At 42.4% G+C, this 18,343-nt stretch overlaps 1 protein-coding gene across 5 annotated transcripts in view; it reads right to left on the reverse strand.

Moving 5' to 3' along the window:
- HMGN3 (high mobility group nucleosomal binding domain 3) overlaps nt 1-5,853 on the reverse strand; it is a 150,594-nt gene extending 144,741 nt beyond the window's left edge. For all 5 annotated transcript variants that reach the window (XM_056856875.1, XM_056856877.1, XM_056856876.1 and 2 more), the window contains exon 1: nt 5,813-5,853. In XM_056856875.1, coding sequence (XP_056712853.1) covers nt 5,813-5,827 — 15 coding nt within the window. In that variant the 5' untranslated portion in view covers nt 5,828-5,853. The remainder of the gene's footprint in view (nt 1-5,812) is intronic.
- Nucleotides 5,854-18,343: the final 12,490 nt, after the last annotated feature.

Genomic DNA, 18,343 nt, shown 5'->3' on the forward strand with positions numbered 1-18,343 from the left:
CATGGAGGCTAAAATCTTAGAACACTTACTTAGAAGCAAGCTATATTGTATTCTGAATAAAGACAATGTGGAGTACACTGCACAATTAGCTGTACAGAACCTAAATGCAAATCACCTATGTCATGTTAAAATATGAATGATGTGTGCATTTAAAAAGCAATTTATTTGGTACAGGATATGGAAGTAGAAATTAAAAAAATATCATGCACCTACTTCCATGTATTCAATTTAAGCACAAGTGAAATAAAGAACATGTATGTTGTGCTTTAGTATCTGTAGAAAACATATCAATGCCTAGGACAATGAACATAATATGTATAAATCTTCCTCATTCCAAGCCACTTTGTCTACTCTTACTGACAGCCAGTTCTCCAGAGTCTCAGACACAGAAGGATTTTCCCAACACCTACTAGCCTGACGCTGGAGCTGCCAGGGAGCGAAAAAAAGAGCTTCCTGCATGCAAAGCAGGTGCTCTACTTAACAGCCACAGCCCCAAACTGCTTCCATAACTGAAACATACCCTATATATGTGTCCAACTCAAACTGTCTATCTATACCAATTGTGCTAAATTACAAGTATTTTACACTAAAACCAGTGGGGATTCTCAAGAAGGATTATGGTGTATGAGGCTTGGCTGTGAAGATCCAGTGTCACTAAAAGGATGGATGGTCTCACAGTAAGAATCACGACAATTATATGTGTATGCTTCATCGATGCAACCTATTTTCCTCATTTCAGAAAATACTATTACAATGTCTGAGAATTTTTTAAAGCTGATGAAAGGTAGGTGAGCAGGCAGAAAAGAAAGAAAGAAAGAAAGAAAGAAAGAAAGAAAGAAAGAAAGAAAGAAAGAAAGAAAGAAAGAAAGAAAGAAAGAAAGAAAGAAAGAAATCGTTTCAACAAGTCTTTAAAAGCTGTAAAACATGGTGGAATCAAAGTTTAAGAACAAGGAAACACCTGAAGTCCTTGTCTGAGGCAAGAAATGATGTGTATACTCTTTTTGCATTTATTGTCCATTTATCAGGCCTGCAAATACGGTCTTAACTTGACAGTGTTAAAAATAACTTGTCCTTATATGTATAGCAAATCAATGTTCCATGCTATGTATCACATGGCAGATTTTGTCTCCTCTTTTGTTAATGGCCAATACTAATGCATTGCTCTTGTAGCTGTTTATGGGGCATTTCTTTATTGAGTATAATATTCTGCAAGAGTCTGAAAAAAATAAATAGTTCTAGGCTATAAATATCATTCTGGCCCCCTGGTTTACCCATGCTAACTCAATATTTTCTTTGTTACTTCATTTATGTGGCAGTACAACAGACATGCACACACATAAAAATCTAACAGGAAGATCCCAGAGCTTGGCCTTCTGTTTGTTCCAGCTTGACCTCTTTGCACAAATGCTCACAATTGCCTCTCCTAGTCCACAAACGATGACTAAAACATTTAAACAAATGTGAAAACCAACAGAGCTAAAAACCCTGACTAAATCTAAATTCCCATTCTTTTCTTGATAATGGTACTATTTGAAAGGGAGGGGTCTCGGCTCAATGGTACAGCCTCTGCTTTACATGCAGAAGGTCCAAGGTTCAATCCCTGGCATCTCCAGTTAAAAAGATCAGATAGTAGGTGATGTGAAAGACCTCTGCCTGAGACCCTGGAGAGATGTTGCCAGTTTGAGTAGACAATATTGACCTTGATGGACCAATGGTCTGACTCCGTATCAGGAGCCTACATGTGAATTAATGTCTTTGTGTTCACACATAAAGCCAAAGTACACATTACAGACAGGCATGGGACAATCTTTGACCGCAGTCAGCATAATATTTAAGACTCTAGAATATCTCTTATCACCTTTTGTCATACCCTTATTCCAAGGGCCCCATGGCAAAGTACATGATTCTCTCCCCATTTCATCCTCACAACCTGTGAGGTAGGTTAGGCTGAGGAACATTAACTGGCCCAAGGCCACTTAACACATGGGCACCCCATTCCTGATGGGGGGTGCAGAGCTGTATAGAAGCCAGCATGCCACTACACCGGCATCCGTGCCACTTGTGGCGTGCACACTGGCATGGACACTGGCACAAGGCGACTTATGCCAGCCCTCCTGTACGCCAGCAGCAGCATGGGGCTCAGGCACCGGTGTTGCTTCCTGGCAGCATTTTTCTGGCGTAGCTCCCCACACCAGCATCCAGGGGAGTGTTCCTGGGGGTGGAGCTGCTTTTAGGCAGCTTCCTAAACCCCTTTGGGCCAGAAACGCGCCATTTTGAAGACATTCAGCTACACATGCTAAATTGTGGCATAACCCCGTGGAACTCTATGGGGAGTTCCACAGGTTGGTTCCCCCCCCCCCCGAAAAGTGCTTTTTAATTCTTATTCGGCTTGCTACGCTAGCAGCAAGCTGCTCTGGAGGCCCTGCAGCGGCACCCCCTCCAGATGCTGTCTAACTACACACCCCTTCAGGAATGGGCTGTAAATATCAGAGTGGGATTTTGAAGTCAAGTGTATCCCAGGGCTAGAGTTATACGCTAACTGCCATGTGTGACCAGAATCAACTTTATCACATGATAAGAGAAATCAAAGGGAAGAGGGGAATGGGAAGAAAATGGAGCCTTGTCTACTCACCGAAAGGGTTCCTTCCACTCTGAGGAGGAAGGGCATCCTCAGCTTGGGTTATTCACACCCACTGCTAGGGGAGGCAGGATCATTATTTTTCCTACTTCCTGTCTCCTGTGCGTTAATACCCTGATCCTAAATCTGGTGCTTGATGCTCCTGTAGCTATCCTGAGCCAATGTCTGGCTGCTGTTGTCAAGTGGTTAAAAGTGAACATGTTGAGACTGAATCCTGACAAGACATAGGCAATACTGGTTGGCAATTTTTGAGGGTACTGGGCTTCCCACATTTATTTAAAACTTTTAATCTCACCTTATCTCCTTGGACTCTACACACTGCAACAAACAAGTAGCAAAGGCAAACTCAAAACCAATTAAAATACACTAATACACTAAAATGTTTATGTACCACCAAATGGCTTGCATGGTTTCCTAAATATAGCTATGGGGTTAGCTGTGGGTGACCCTATTTCAGTTCTCTACTGATAGGTACAGGTCTATCAATTTTGCTATTATAAGAAGTGATTAATTTTCTTAAGACTATTTGGCTTACATTGTTAATTAAATTATTCTTTAGTTTTATGTGGATTTAAATTATTCTGGTGATGGGCTGCTACCAGTTTTCTGTGGCCTGTGTGCTTGCAGCGCTGGAGTAAGGAAACCCAAAATCTCAGCTCAGCTTTTAGAGTGATTCTACACATTATAGGGGAACGATATAGTAGATTAACACATAGCATTCTCTACAATGCATAATTTTACTAAATGTAGGGAACTTTTTTGTTTTGAAAAGTGTTCAGAAATACAACATGTACCCTGCCTTAGAGTGTGCAGTGTTTCAGATATAAATACCTAAATAAATAAACCCAGTCCATAATTATAGCAACTCTGGTTTCCTTTACCCAGGAACTAGAAGTTGCTTTCCTGTGGGTTCACCCTAAGAGACCATTGTCATGATTAAAATGGGCAATCACTTGGAACACCCATGGAATGCAGATTCCATAAGCAAGACCCATGAGATTTGGTCCAGCCAAATGGCTATTCTATTGTTATGGAAGCACTGAGAGATGTACCCAGAGTTCAACTGTATAACCCTTTATTGTACCCTTTAAACAGGACCTCCATTTACCACCTCATTCTTATAATGTACAAGACAGGCAGATCTCAATGGGCCAGCCACTAATCCTTAAATCGCTAGTTATAAGAAAGGATTATTAGTCAGTGGTCTACTTTATAGGGTTGTTATGGGGATAAATGGAATAAGGATTGTAATACAATTTCCACACTTAAAGTTTTTCAGGAAATATTAATGCAAACAGAAGACAATTCCTCCTGCTAATCTATCGATATCTGAAGTTGGTGAGCAGTTTAAAATGTTGAAATTAATATACAATAATCATAGAATGCAAAAATATTAGAAGTACTGGATCACTGGTAAGAATGAAGGTTAAGAACTTTTGCACTCAGAATGTAACAAGGAAATAAGGACACTGTTCAAAAACGAAGAGACATGAGGCAGTTTTACACTTCAGGTTTTAAAAAAAGTAATATAGAAACCTTTCTACTATTTCAACTACTGCGAAATATCTATGTTACAACATTAAAGCAAAAGGTAAAACTAAAATAATGTAGAAGCTACTAATCCTAGCAACATCATAACTGGTCAGACATAACGCCCAAAATACCACAGAAGTAAAATAGTAATAATAATTATGTTGGAAATTTACAAATTATAATAGTTCTATACAGAGTTATACCCGTCTAAGTCCATGAAGTTCAATGGACTTAGAAGCATGTAATTCCGTTTAGGACTGCACTGTTAGAAGACTAAAGGAGATGTAAAAGGCCAGAATTAGTCTGGTCTTTACTGTGTCTCCTGAACCAAGACATTTTAAGTGATGGGGACCAGACTCAATTATGATACAGCTTTTATTTCAGAATTGCCCAAACTAATCAATCCAAATTTTGAAACAGGCTTGCATACTTTTCAGTATATATCCCCCTGAATTCCCTGCCTCTTATGTTACTGAAGGCACCATTTTGGTCTACAGCCCTTCACACATTTGCACAGATGAAAAACCTCAAGGGTTACTTCCAACTGAGTGTGTGGGAAACCAGACAATTCCGAGCGCATGTTCTAGGTAAAGGAGCACACAAAACACCTTGAGAAGTGAGGAAGGCACAACACACAGTATAAAAAAGCCCACAAGTGTACAAAGGAGAGCTAAAATCACAGAATGCAGAGAAGTAAAACACAGCAGAGGAAGGAAGCACTGAGGCAAATGGAAAGAAGGAAGGCGGAAAATTCAGGCAGCTGAAGAAAACTCTCAGAGGCAAGCTATGCTTGGAGAGTGTGCAGCCGCGGCACTCTCTCTCCCCTCCATCTCAAGGGTGCAAAACGCTCCTCCCTGTTGTCTCCCTTGGTGCTCTTTAGAAACTGTTGTTGCCACAGTGGATGTAAGCAGATCCCTCGCCCCTGCTAGCTTAAGGCCCTGTCCTGATTGACACCGGAGTTGGTACATACGGGTCTGTCACCGCAGCCAAGGAGAAGGGTGTAGTTTGGTTTAAACATGGCTTTTCGATTCTCTCTCTCCCCCCCCCCCCATGTTACCTTGGAGCCACCATTATTCTCAAGGCTGCATGAGAGCGAGCGAGAAGAGACAGGAAAGCCAGAGCCACAGTCCCTCAAGGGGAAAAGGGCTAGAGGGGAGCATTTTCCAAGCGGGCCCCCACAGTTTGCAGAGCGAACGGCTGGGAGTTTTGCAAGGAGACAACTCTTCCCCAGGAGCAGAAAGAGGAGAGCAAAGCTGCAGCCCTGTGGGGAGGGGGGGGCCCACGCAGAGTTGTGGCATTCCGTTCATATTCAAGGGGGCAGCTCAGACCGGCCTGCGGTGGACACCGACCCGCAAACGGACCTCCCTCTTTCCGACGCGCATATCCTATGTGCCATATTGACATTTATCTCGACCTACGTCGGCCCAAATGTATCAAGCAAGCCAGCGTCACCTTTGCAACAGGCAGTGAAAAAAAAATCCCTAAAGTCGTGCAGGATCCGCGCCCCCCACACACACACACGCAATCGGAGGATTAAAAATTTCTGGGGGGGGGGAATCATCCCCTCTCTTCCGTCCCCGCAATCTGGAAACCCGCTCAGCCGGCGCGGGGAAGCACTGCTTGCAATTATGCTCTTTTTACCTTCCTCTTCGGCATGATGTCCCTTTTGTGGGCGGCCGAAGCAGCGCAGAGCAACCCGACCACGGCGAGATCTCCACGTTGCTCGCGCTGGTTCGACCCCTCCGCAGGCGACACCCTCCACCCGCTCGCTGCCACTCGCAATCGCCCCCCTCGGCTACGGAGAGGCGAAGGGAGGGGCGGGGCCGGCGGCGGCTCCGGCTTGCAATTGGCTCCCCAATCCGGTAGGCCCCGCCTCCCAGCCAGCCTGCCAGCCTCTCTCGCGGGGAAATAGACCAACGAGGGGGAAGTCCTTACAGTTCAGATGCGGGGCAGTCTGGGGCTCCGCGGCTCGCGACGCAACCGGAAAGGGGGGAAAGAGCTTGCGCGTGCGCAGGGCCGCTGCTACCGTTAGGCGAACTAGGCGGTCGCCTAGGGCGCAGGCCTCAAAGGGTGTAGAGCTGGCCTGAGGGGCACAGTTTTGAACCCATTCGTTTCTTGGGGGGAATGCAACTGACAATTTATATGTTTTTAATTTTAACATAAGTACCCCAACAGTGCTATGGAACGTAGTTATAATGTCTTATATATATATATTTAAAAAAAAAACGTTTTGTGCTTTTATTTTTCTACACAACATCTGTTTTTGGAAATTGGTTAGCAATGGGGCGGGGGCTAACTAAGTAGTTAGCCTTGCCCAGGGCGCAAAACGGGACAGGGGTTATGGAACATTCTGTGGTCATGAAAAAGCAAGAGGATTAAAAAAAACAAGTTTTATTAATAAAAAAACATTGAGCTTACCGTTATTCTTCAGTGACAGAACCCATACAAAAATTTAGGTCGATGCAGAGGGCTAGCCGGATCTCGTCAGATCTCGGAAGCTAAGCAGGGTCGGCCCTGGTTAGTATTTGGATGGGAGACCACCAAGGAATATCAGGGTTGCTGTGCAGAGGAAGGCGCTGGCAAACCACCTCTGTGAGTCTCTTGCCATGAAAACCCCCCCAAAGGGGTCGCCATAAGTCGGCTGCGACTTGACAGCACTTTACACACACACAGGGCACCTCTCATTGCCCCTTCCTTTCCCCCTCCCCCTTCCTTCACACCTTTGGCATGGGGAGGCGGAGCTAAGCTCCGTGTAGTGTCATCGGATGAGAATTTACCCCATGAGAATTTACCAAGCCATGCCTGCATGCAGCATAAGAAATGTCAGAACTGAAGGAAACAAACGTTGGAAGTGTAATGAGGTGCAAAATGGGACAAAATTGACATTTTAATTAAAAAGATGGGACTGTCCCGTTCAAAACGGTACGTATGGTCAACCTATGTCTCTGGTAATGAGCAGACCTTGTACCTTTTAGTCTGACTCTTCGAAAGGGGCAGGCTGGTGTGGGTGGAATCCTGTGTGTGCGAGAGGATCCAGCCTAGTGGCTGGTCAGTGAAAGCCTGTTTGTACCTGCAAGCATTAAAGAGAATTGAAACCACATTCTGAAGTCATAACTACCTTAAGTAACTATTATACTATACCCCGCTCTAAGTTTATTGAGCCCCTCATACTGAGAATGGGACCCGACAGGGAAAGAGAAAAGATCGAAAAGCTCCTACAAGGAGATAATCCCTCAATCACCTCTCAGGTAGCAAAATTTTGTACGGCTGCAAATAAATTCGTTGCCACTGAGTAGTCTCTTAGTCCAAATGGCAGATGTAACTCGGATGTTGTTTATTTTATTATTTTTACTTTTTTTAAGTGACTTAAGACTCGGACTGTAAACCTTTGTCAGTAAGACCATTTTAGTCCATGTATCTTGTTTTATCTGGCCAAGGGCCGCAAATAAACTATCTGAATCTGAATAATAACTAGCTTAAACATGTACCTCAGTCAGGTTTCTTCTTTGACCAGCTGGAGACCTGTGTTACTGATTCGTTCTTTAAAACCAACCTATAAATAAAATCTTCTTTGTAATTTACATACAACTCCTGCCTCAGTGGTCGCCATATTCTACTTGCTCACTACAAAGCCTACCTTTCCAGCAGCAAACCCAAAGCCTTTACACTCCCTACCCTAGGAATATCTTGTAACTGAGGAAATAGTTTACCATTTAAAACAAACCTGGTCCCCCAAAATCAAGAGAAGCTTTGGAGGTCTCTCAGTTGGTAGAAATGGCCTGCCACAAAGGGGTAACAGAAGGAAGGGAAAAGGAAATAGTGTGGGGAGGGGGCTACAGGGGAAAGTGAGGTAGCCCTTACAAGTCCTTCCAGATTCTCCACCTCACAACTGGGCCCAGTGGCCAGCACTGTACAACGGGCCAGAGTTTTGCCTAGGAAAGGCTTCTGGTGGAGGGAAGGATGGAAAAGTGAAGACAAGGACATAAAGTTGTGTTGGCTGGTAGGTGGGAAGAAGGAAAGGAAGGAAGCAAGAAAAGGGGAGAAGTTATAGAGGCTTTCAGGGAAGGGAAAGAGGAAATAGCGGGGGAGAAGAAATTAGATACCACAAGTTCTTGTGGGGCCTCCACTTGTACATCTATACTTCTAAATAGCAATTTATATTTTTATTTATTACCATTAGAAATGACTTAAGAGTGCTTTCTAACAATATTTTATAGTGCAGTTGCTATCTACATATCTATTTTTCAAGTGTAGCCGCCATCTGTGGACGTCTAAATGTGCAGATTGAGGCCACACTGGCACTAAACAAATGTTTAAAAAATACATTGAGGGTTTAAATCCCCCCCCCCCAATAACATGCAAACAACATACTTACCTTTTTCCTCCTTGCTGGCAGCAGAGGATACTCGGACCCTCTCCAGCAGCGGTGTCCAGGAGGCTCTCCAGGCCTGGTGGCATCAGTGTCCGGAAGCCTCTCTGAGCCTGGTTGTATCAGTGGCAGTCTCCAGGAGTTTCTCTGGGTCTGGAACAGCTCCCAGGTGACGACACTGCAGCCAGGCCTGGAACCATGCCTGGCTCAGCAATAGGAGAGCCGCTCTGGGTCCGGAGCAGCTTCCCCACACCACAGGTGTCAAGGTCGGTAAGGTGAGATGGGGGGGATATTGACAAGAAGGGGGGACAGGAGAAAAAGAGGGTAGGTTGATAGATAAGAGGAGGGGGAGAAGGAAGGAAGCAAGGGGGGAAGGGATGCACCCTCCTCGCAAGTTTCTTGTGAGTCCCCACTTGTTCATTTCTAATATGTGACCCAAATAATTTGAATCAAGGTAACACTTCTTTTATGACCATACCACATTTGTTCAGTAATCAAACTGTAATATTTCATCATTCAGTGCTCTCCAAGGTGGGTCATAATGACTTTAAAACAAATTAAAATATTTAAAACAGCTAAAGGATTTAGTAAGAATAAAGTAAAAGAGGAACAAACACCATCACTAGTCAGCCAGTCTAAAAGCCATCTGGATTGTAGTGGAGGGTAGTCCATATGAGGTGGACCACAAGCTACACCTAGAGCCAAGGTAATAAAAAGCACTATGCCAGTTCAGTTCAGGCCACCATGTTTGCAATGGAAGCTCCAAAAAATGCTGAATACCAACAGTTTTAAAAAATATAAATAGATATGGATATCATATCTCCAGAAAAAAACAAGAATGCAGTGGTTTGGAATAACTAATCTGGATTCTCAGAGATAAGTGAGAGATAAAAGGATAATATGGAAGTATTACTTATATAGTCTACTGCTTCCTAAACACCCCTTCTCAACTTGTTTATGTGTAAATAGATTTTCACAAAGACACCGTAGCAGGAAGCACAAGAAGCAGTGTCAATCTACTTTGTACATAGGGAAGTATGTTATAGATGGGTCTGTCCCAGGAGTCCTTAACCTTCGTGAACATGTAGCCTCTTTTGGAATTTTGAGAATAGGTCTATACTTGTTGTGAAAACAGAAACCCTTCCTTTGCTGGTACTGTGACTGAGCAGCCCTGGGTTTGGTCAGTAAACTCACCAATAGTAGCTTTAAAAGCTTTATTGAAAGAAATTAGTGTATAAGGTATAAAAATGCAAGTTATAAGGTCATAGGCACATGCAATGATGAAATAAAGAATTCTAGCTAGCTAAATACTTACTGTGCCCTGACCTGGATGGCCCAAGGCTAGCCTGATCTCGACAGATCTCAGAAGCTAAGCAGGGTCAGCCCTGGTTAGTATTTGGATGGGAGACCACCAAGGAAGGCCCGGGTTGCTGTGCAGAGGAAGGCACTGGCAAACCACCTCTGTTAGTCTCTTGCCATGAAAACCCCAAAGAAGGGGTCGCCATAAGTCGGCTGCGACTTGACGGCACTTTACACGCACACAAATACTTACTGTAGATGTTACGTGATAAAGTGCTGGATCTTAAGGCTTATGTTCTAATCACCTGAGCATGGTTCAGAGCGACAGAGTGGCATTCTGCAAGTGAGTTTAAAGAAGGAATAACTTCATTTCTAAATACTGGAATTTATGGGCAAGCAGGCTGTTCCGGACCAGGGGCTAATTTGCAGCAAGCGCGCAGAAACCAAGAGTGGGCGGAGCCAAAGAGCCGACACTCTGAACTCAGTGAGGGAGAGAAAGGATTCAAAGCTTGGTAGCCATCCTGAGAGGAGGCTGAGCTAGATTCTGAGCTGGGTAGCGAGATTGAGAAGAAGCGTGACTGTACTCTGCGAACCTAAGGGGTTCTGTATAGCCTAAAATAGTAGATCACACAACCTGTGGAGTGACAGGAGTGAGAACTGGGTGAAAGAAAGCCCTTTCTCAGGTCACAAAGGGGAATTAGTCTCTGGGGCACAGCTATGCCAGTTGCAGGGTGGTGTGGAGGATTACTGCCACTGGTGTGGGGTAGTCAGCGAGAACTGGAAGAGGGATTTTGGATATTTCCCCATACTTCTGGGAGTTCTCTGAGGAGAAAGGGTTTCAAAGACCCTTCACTCCTGTTAGCTAGGCTGGGAACAGAGTCTGAGAGACAGAACTAAGCTTGAAAACTAAGAACTGCCTTTTCAGTATAGCCAGTAAGTACAACTTACACAAATCCATTTAAAATATATAGAAAAAAGGGTGTCTTTTTTTCTCTTCAGGAAGAGTGATGGCAAAAAGCTAGTATATATTGGGTTGATTGCAGCAATCCATGGGTGGAACAGAACTTCCCAGCCTTCCTCATTCACTGTAGCCCCTCACTGTAGCCCCTTCACCTCTGGTTTATGGGAGACCCATTAACAGTGCTGGGCAATGTGGAAATTTGCAAATATCATTTCCATACATGAAGCATAATTAACCTTGCCCAGGCAGAAAATGAGCTTTGGGTCAAAACTATATTCTGGAAAGACCATACTTAATATTTTATTTTCAATCAATATAGAAATCTAGAGTACAGAAAAATGACTGTTGCAGGTGAAATTAGCTTCAAAAAATGTTTAAATTCCGTCAGTAATTGTAGAAGGCCTGATTTTAAAAAATGCATTGAAATTAACTCCCAGCTTCAGCTGCATCTGTTACTTATTGTTGCTCCCCCCACCCCCGAAAAAAGAGCAAATAGACAAATGTAAGTTTCAAATGGCTAGGTTGAAGAAAAATCATGCAACCTTGTTCTTTTTTTTTAATATAATTTTTTATTGAAATTACAAAAACAAAACTACACATAACAAACTCAATCATTCCATACATACAGTATAATCCACCTTCCAGGGGCATCCTTTTAAATCTATCATTACCAGCTTACAAAAATAGTAATAGATTTTTTTTAAAAGGGTAATAGAGAAAAACAATGGCTTTTCAACTATCTTACAATACACTGCTTAATTTTGACCTATTTGCTTAATCTTCAATCAGCTAATGATCTCTATTTACCTTTCCTTCAAAACTATATCATATATCCTTTAAGTATATCATCTAATGTTGGTATTCCAGTTACTATTATTATTCCCCCCCCATTATTTCCCCCCAAATAATCTCCAATGTACCACAATCCCATTTTATTTAGTTATAGTTTAAGTTTTGTATAATCAAAATAGGATGCTCAAGTCTTCTGAAACTCTTCCATTGATCTTCCTTTTACCAAATTAGATAGTTTTGCCATCACTGCATATTCTGCCATGTTATCTTGCCACTTTCCCACTTCTGGAATCTCCTTTTGCTTCCAGGTTGATGCCAAAACTGTTCTTGCCGCTGTTATCATATAACTGAACAAATCACTTTGACTATTGTCCAACGTTTCCGGAATGCAACCTTGTTCTTAAATTGAACACAGTGGCCATGATTCATACATATCTTATTTGTGTGGATATCCTCATTCTTGAAAACTCTTATGTAAATTTTCCATTGACCGTTCCATTCTACTCCTCATCATTACTTTGTCGTGATATATGATTCCAACATAGATGGAATTAGGGTTTTGCCTGGTTGTTCAAGAGATTAAAAGCCATGTGCTGATGACTAATGGAAACATTTTGACAGTAGCCCTTGTAAGAAAACCCATGGAACAGATTTTCAAACAACCAGCTGTAGTAGTTTTGAGATTGTTCCTGGAATGAATAATAACTGAGGGTGATTTCGCAGCAGGGAAGGGGTTAATGTTCAGTGGCAGAGCACTTGCTTTGGACACAGAAGTTCCCAGGTTCAATTCCAGACTTCTCCAGTTAAAAGGACCAGTAATAGGTAATGTGAAAATCTCTTCTTCTAGTAAGAACAGACAATAGTGATCTGGATAGACAGAAGGTCTGACAGTATAGGGCAGTTTTGTATGTCAGCAATAAGGATCTTGATGTAAGTGAATGTACAGCTCAGTGGTAGAACTTTGATTGCAGTTGAAAATCAGTGTAAATCAGAGTATCCAGTGCCTAGTAAGCCTGAGGCTTATCGCACCAACAATTTACAGCATATTATCATCGTGCTTGGTGTGTGTGTTTTGGATGCGTATTCTTCATTTCCGATCACACCGTGCCTGTTAAGACTGCTCCCAAGATGGTTTATCGTCATATCGCAAGGAGGAGCGTGGGGGAGCACTGCGTCATGTCTAAGTCACTGATGCTTCCCCGCCTCCCCTCTTTTTTTTTTAAGCATGCGCAATATCATTGATCCGAAGGAGCGCTGTACGCCATTAAGAATTGCCTCATTTGGACGGCAGGGAAACCCTAATCACAACCTATGCAGGCATTCCCCCCCCCCAAAAAAAAACCAAAATGAGCCGTTCCTTGCACCGTGCTAATCACAGAGCTGCCATCTTTTCGGGCATTGGTCCAACAATCTTGCATTTTTTTGTTGGGACGAGCACATTAAAAAAAAATTTTGAGAGCAGGGAGGCATGCTCAACCCCGGCAGTGGGAGAAAGGAAGAAACAGGCAGGGAGAAACTTTGTGCCGACAGGAGAGCCCTGACTTGTGTGTGTGTGCGGGTGCTCTCTCTATTCCTCAGTCTCTCTCCCTTCCTCTTCCTCCTGCTTCCCCCTCCCCCATCTGCCACTTGCAGCAATTTCACTACTTTTCCAGCCCTCGCCCTCCTCTACATTCCTTCCCCCTCAAGCCCACGAACCGTTTACAAAATCCACTTCAAGGACATTCCATATGAGGGAAATGTTTGATTGAGACCCTGCACAAATAAAAATGGTTGATCTAATGTTCCAACATTCCCTTGTTCCTTTGTAAGACCACAAGCACTTAAGGGGGGGATTAAGTAACAATAATGATTGGTGGATGCAAACGGGAGGGGAGGGGAAGGTGGGATGGGAGGAGAAAGGCTTTTCATTGGGTGTTGCAAAAAGAGGGGAGGAGAACTGAATAACGTATGTAACTGAACGCACCCCTTGGATTGCCGATTTTGAAACTACATAACGAAATACATCGTGGTATAGGCGTTTTGGGGAAAAACAGATGTCTGGCACTTCCAAAGCATTTCCAAGCCGAAATGGGAGGTCTGAGGTGCGATCTAACCTGGAGAACACGTTTTTTAAAACGTAGTATATACTGAGTGTGTTAGGCCCCCCTATTTCCCATCTTGTCCATAGTATTTTCTACTCTTCCTATGCCTGTGTATTTTCTTATTGAAGGATGAATACATGAGGTGCCAGAATACAAAGGATTAACATCCTTCCCTCATTATATCCAAATATTTTTAATTTTGCAATTGAACTGTATTAGTAAACAGTGTATATTTGGTTTGGCTTGATTTGTTTCTAACCCCATGAACATTCCTGTAAAGAATATAAGCAGGATGCTTCTAAGCATGCAATGGGATATGAAAGGAGTCCTTATTGGTAGTATTACCATGAAGTCTTGCTCTTTGTTATTGTACCAACTAGCTGGGGCAACTGTGCCAACATACTTTTGTATGCATTACTTACAGAAAGTGCCTCCTGTTCCCTGGGGAAGGCAAATTTACATATCTAAATACTTGATAACCATTCCACAAGATTTCCTGAAGATCACAGTTTCTCTTCTCTCTCTTTTGCTCTTTACAGCAAAGGCACAATTAAAATTGTTTACATATTTTAAAACTTCTGTAGAAATGATCACTCATAAAGCCTGTTTGTAGAGGGAATAAAATAGTCTCACTAATAGTGAAGTTTTATATGGATGGGTGCTTTGAGTGATTCTTTAGACTGAAACAACAATAATCCTTGCAAAATAGTACCTCATTCTTTGTCATACCTACAATCATAGTAAAAGCAATATAATATCTCACAGAAGCTGATATGGCATGGTTTCAAACTGTTAGGAGGAGTGCAATGGGGAATGTAGGTATATTAGGACATGATGTTTGAACTGAAAAGCAGAAATAAGAAACAATGGGTACAAAAAAGCTGCACAGAATACAGGATGAATCATAATTATGATCTCAAAACTCTATTGACTTGCAATTCCAGCTGGTAGAAGCTCTGTTAAATGCTTTGTTAATCTTATTCAATCACATTGCATGCAATAGTAGCTCTTTCAGACATGGCTGTCATAAGTCACTAAACAAAATGTCAACATTTCTGCATATTTCTCCTGCTAGGAGCTCTTTGGTTTTAAAGGTAGAATTTGATTCCCAAATCAGTGCATCAATTCCAGATGTTTCCAACACAAGGGATTTGCAAAGGAGACCCATTTAAGGCTGAAATCCTTACATTTTCCCCAGATGTGCCTGTAAATGTGCTTCTAGATATAGTTTCTACAGGCAACTGTAGTATCAAATTGGAATTTGATAATAAATAGGATAAATATTTTGTAGAATGCCTTCTACACGCTCCGTTCCTTAACAACATGCTGCCTGGGAGTTCCCTGACCCTTAGTCTGTGGCTTGGATCACTTTGTTGTGTGTTTGGCATACACATCTGCTTAACAGTTTGGGGCTTGGACTGCCCAAGCTGCAGACGGAGATGACAGACTTGACTGGACTACTTAGGAATGTGGGTGGGAAGTTACATTCCATTCCACTGGGGAGGAAATGGTGTAAGGTATATTAGGGAAGGCAGGAAGAAGGAGCAGAAGCCTCCCACAACCTCTCCTTCTTTCCCGCCCATTTCTTCCCACTGTTCTTGTTTCTGGTGGGGCTCCAAGGTTCAAATCAGTCCCTGCAGGGAGAAAAACAGCTGAGGAGAAAATGCTTTCAAATGGGGAAGTGTGAGTGGATATTTCCTGCCTGCCTTTTCTGCCTGTTCTTATTCTCCCCTGCTTACAATGCCCAACAGTGGAATGGAACCAGATCAGCTACATCCTTTGTGTAGGTAGAAAACTGGAAAACCATACAGTGAAAGACTGAACATTCTCCTTGGAATGAGCCTCCATTAACAACTTGGCGACATGCCTGCATGCCACAGAAAGACTCCAGTTTAGTCCCCCACCTTTTTCTTCAACACAGCAAAGAGCTTATGATTGCAGAAATGGGATGAAGCTCTTGGCTTGCAAGCAGGACTACTGAATGGGCAATGAAGACAACCTTCTCAGTTTCTCCAGTGAGGCTTGACATTTTTGCCTAGTTAAAATTCTTGCGCCAAATCCTTCCCCATTCGACCCATTCTCTGTTAGTATTCCCCTGCCAGTTTGGAAAGAGCCAATGGAAAGCGACTGGTATATTTCTCGAAATGAAGAGATTGTTGAAAATAGTCAACTAAAGCAAAGCATGCTGTTCTTAGGTTGCACCGTTAAGGATCCACTAAGGCTAATCTGCATGGAGACCTGAAAGAAAGATTTTAATAGATGACTTAAACAGTAGCTACTTCAGGTGGTAACATGTAAGGGCCACAGATTCTCTGTGTAAGAGAATGTTTTTCTCTTTATTCTGTACAATCTCTCTAAGAGCTTCTGTGCCAACATTAATGATTTTGTCAATTGCTTCATATATAAACTCACACAAAGCAGGAGCTGAATTTGTTACATTCCTTTGAACTTATGTCAGAATCATTCCCAACCTTGCTGGCGCTAAAACCTCGTATATGAGCCCCTTCATATCTGCCTGTCTAAGCATCCTCCTGTTCTTTTCAGGTCATCACACCACCCTTCTGAAAGCAAACAAGCCGTCTCACACAAGAGCTGCCCATACAGCTGTTAGCTCTTCTGTCACTACCTATGTTCCTCATCTTCATCACTTCCTCAGACTGGCACCTGAGCCTGCTGGAACTCCCGAGTAAATCTCCATCCATTACTTTGCTGTACTGTTGATCAGTCCTCAAATCACGATTTTGGTGCAACTTCCCCTAGATTAAATGTTTATACCTTTTAAAAATGTATAAATAAAACTACAAATAAATAAATGGAACTAATTTTGCATGAGAAATTTGTATATGTATATATGTGTGTGTACAAATGTACATGCAATTAAATATATACGATATGTCTATTCTTAAATGCAAGAAAAATAAGAGGCTTTTAAGAATAGTCATTAATGAGCAAGTAAACACTAAGCCCCGTGGCACAGAGTGGTAAGCTTCAGTACTGCAGTCCAAGCTCTGCTCACGACCTGAGTTCGATCCCAATGGATGTTGGTTTCAGGTAGCCGGCTCAAGGTTGACTCAGCCTTCCATCCTTCCCAGGTGGGTAAAATGAGTACCCAGCTTGCTGGGGGTAAAGGGAAGATGACTGGGGAAGGCACTAGCAAACCACCCCATAAACAAAGTCTTCCTAGTAAACATGGGAATGTGACGTCACCCCATGGGTCAGGAATGACCTGGTGCTTGCACAGGGGACCTTTAATTTGACCTTTTAAACACTAAGCATCAAAGTGATAGCCAAAGAGAAAAATGGAGGCCATGGCAAAATCTCCTTCAGTTTGTTAGTTTTTTCCTACTCTATTGTGCAAATTGATTTTTGATATTTGAAAATTGTCTACTTTACTGGGTTGTATTGATTAACCACTCCTTGCCTTAGCAGCTTTTAAGTGTTTTTAAAAGATGTTGCATGTCTCAACCTGCTGTCACAAATAATTGGCGGCACTATCTGAATTGTTTCCATGGGCCACAATAACTATTTGCTGTGGAATTATCCATACACAGGCTCTTGATACAAACTGAGCAAACTAAGTAACAACATAACCTTTGGCCGCCTAGGGCGATTTCATGAGATATATATTAAAAATACGCTCAAATATTTTGTAATATGGCTACATGCTGAGGGAACTACAAAGAATCAAGAGCTCGCTTTGGAATGTACCCATACCAACAAATGTTTTTAAATACAATGTTCTATGCTTTTAGTGTGTATCAGTCTGACATAGAATGTAAAAACAATGCATAAAGACAACAGCAATGGGCCATTCCTGCCTACTATACAGAATCAAGATCAACTGCTTAGAAACTCTGAAGCAAGCAGTTTTTTATGATCTGGGCTCATTAAGTGCATATCAATAGTTACCATCATTCAAAAAGGTGTGTTAGCCAGTCACTAGATGCGGTTTTGTGCAGGATTCCTTGGATTTTCTTCTGCCGTCCAGTTCTGATCATCGTGCCTCTACTAGCTCATTGCAGTTCTCTTGCACATATCTGTATTCTGGTTTGAGATGGCTTACTGAAGAACATTCTCTTCCCCCTCGTTTCGCTTAGGGAGATTTGTGCATGAATTTTTGTACACATAAATATATTATTGGCTATAATTCCTTCAAAATATGTGCAGGTGGGGCCCCTATCTAGGTTATATCACCGTTTAACAATAAAAAGGGTTATCGTCAAACAAAACACATGAGGAAAAAATAATCAATGGGCCTTTTAGAGCTGGTGGGGCATACAGCTTTTTAATACTGTAGCATACATAAAAGAAGTGCACTATACAGTTCTAGAGACAGAGCAGCCTTGAGGAAGAAAATCTAGCAGTGTGAGCGAGCAATGTACTAGCTCTGGTGCCATTTGCTTGACCAGCATATTCTGGAAGCCCTTTAAACATGACATTCTGAAGTGCATGCCTAGTCCAAAGAAAGGTTATGCTTTAAAAATTAAATTAACTGTAAGCATGTAGACATTCAGGCAAACCTGCTATTTAACAGGACTTCATGGAAGCAAATAGTGCCCTCTAAAGGAATTTTCTTTGATGTACAGGGCATTAAATCACCCGTGTTTCTGTGTCTAGTATTAAAATATTCATAAAATAATACAGAAAGAGACACAATCATGGAAATTATT

The sequence above is a fragment of the Euleptes europaea genome, chromosome 10, assembly GCF_029931775.1.
Source record: "Euleptes europaea isolate rEulEur1 chromosome 10, rEulEur1.hap1, whole genome shotgun sequence".
Lineage (NCBI taxonomy): Eukaryota > Metazoa > Chordata > Lepidosauria > Squamata > Sphaerodactylidae > Euleptes > Euleptes europaea.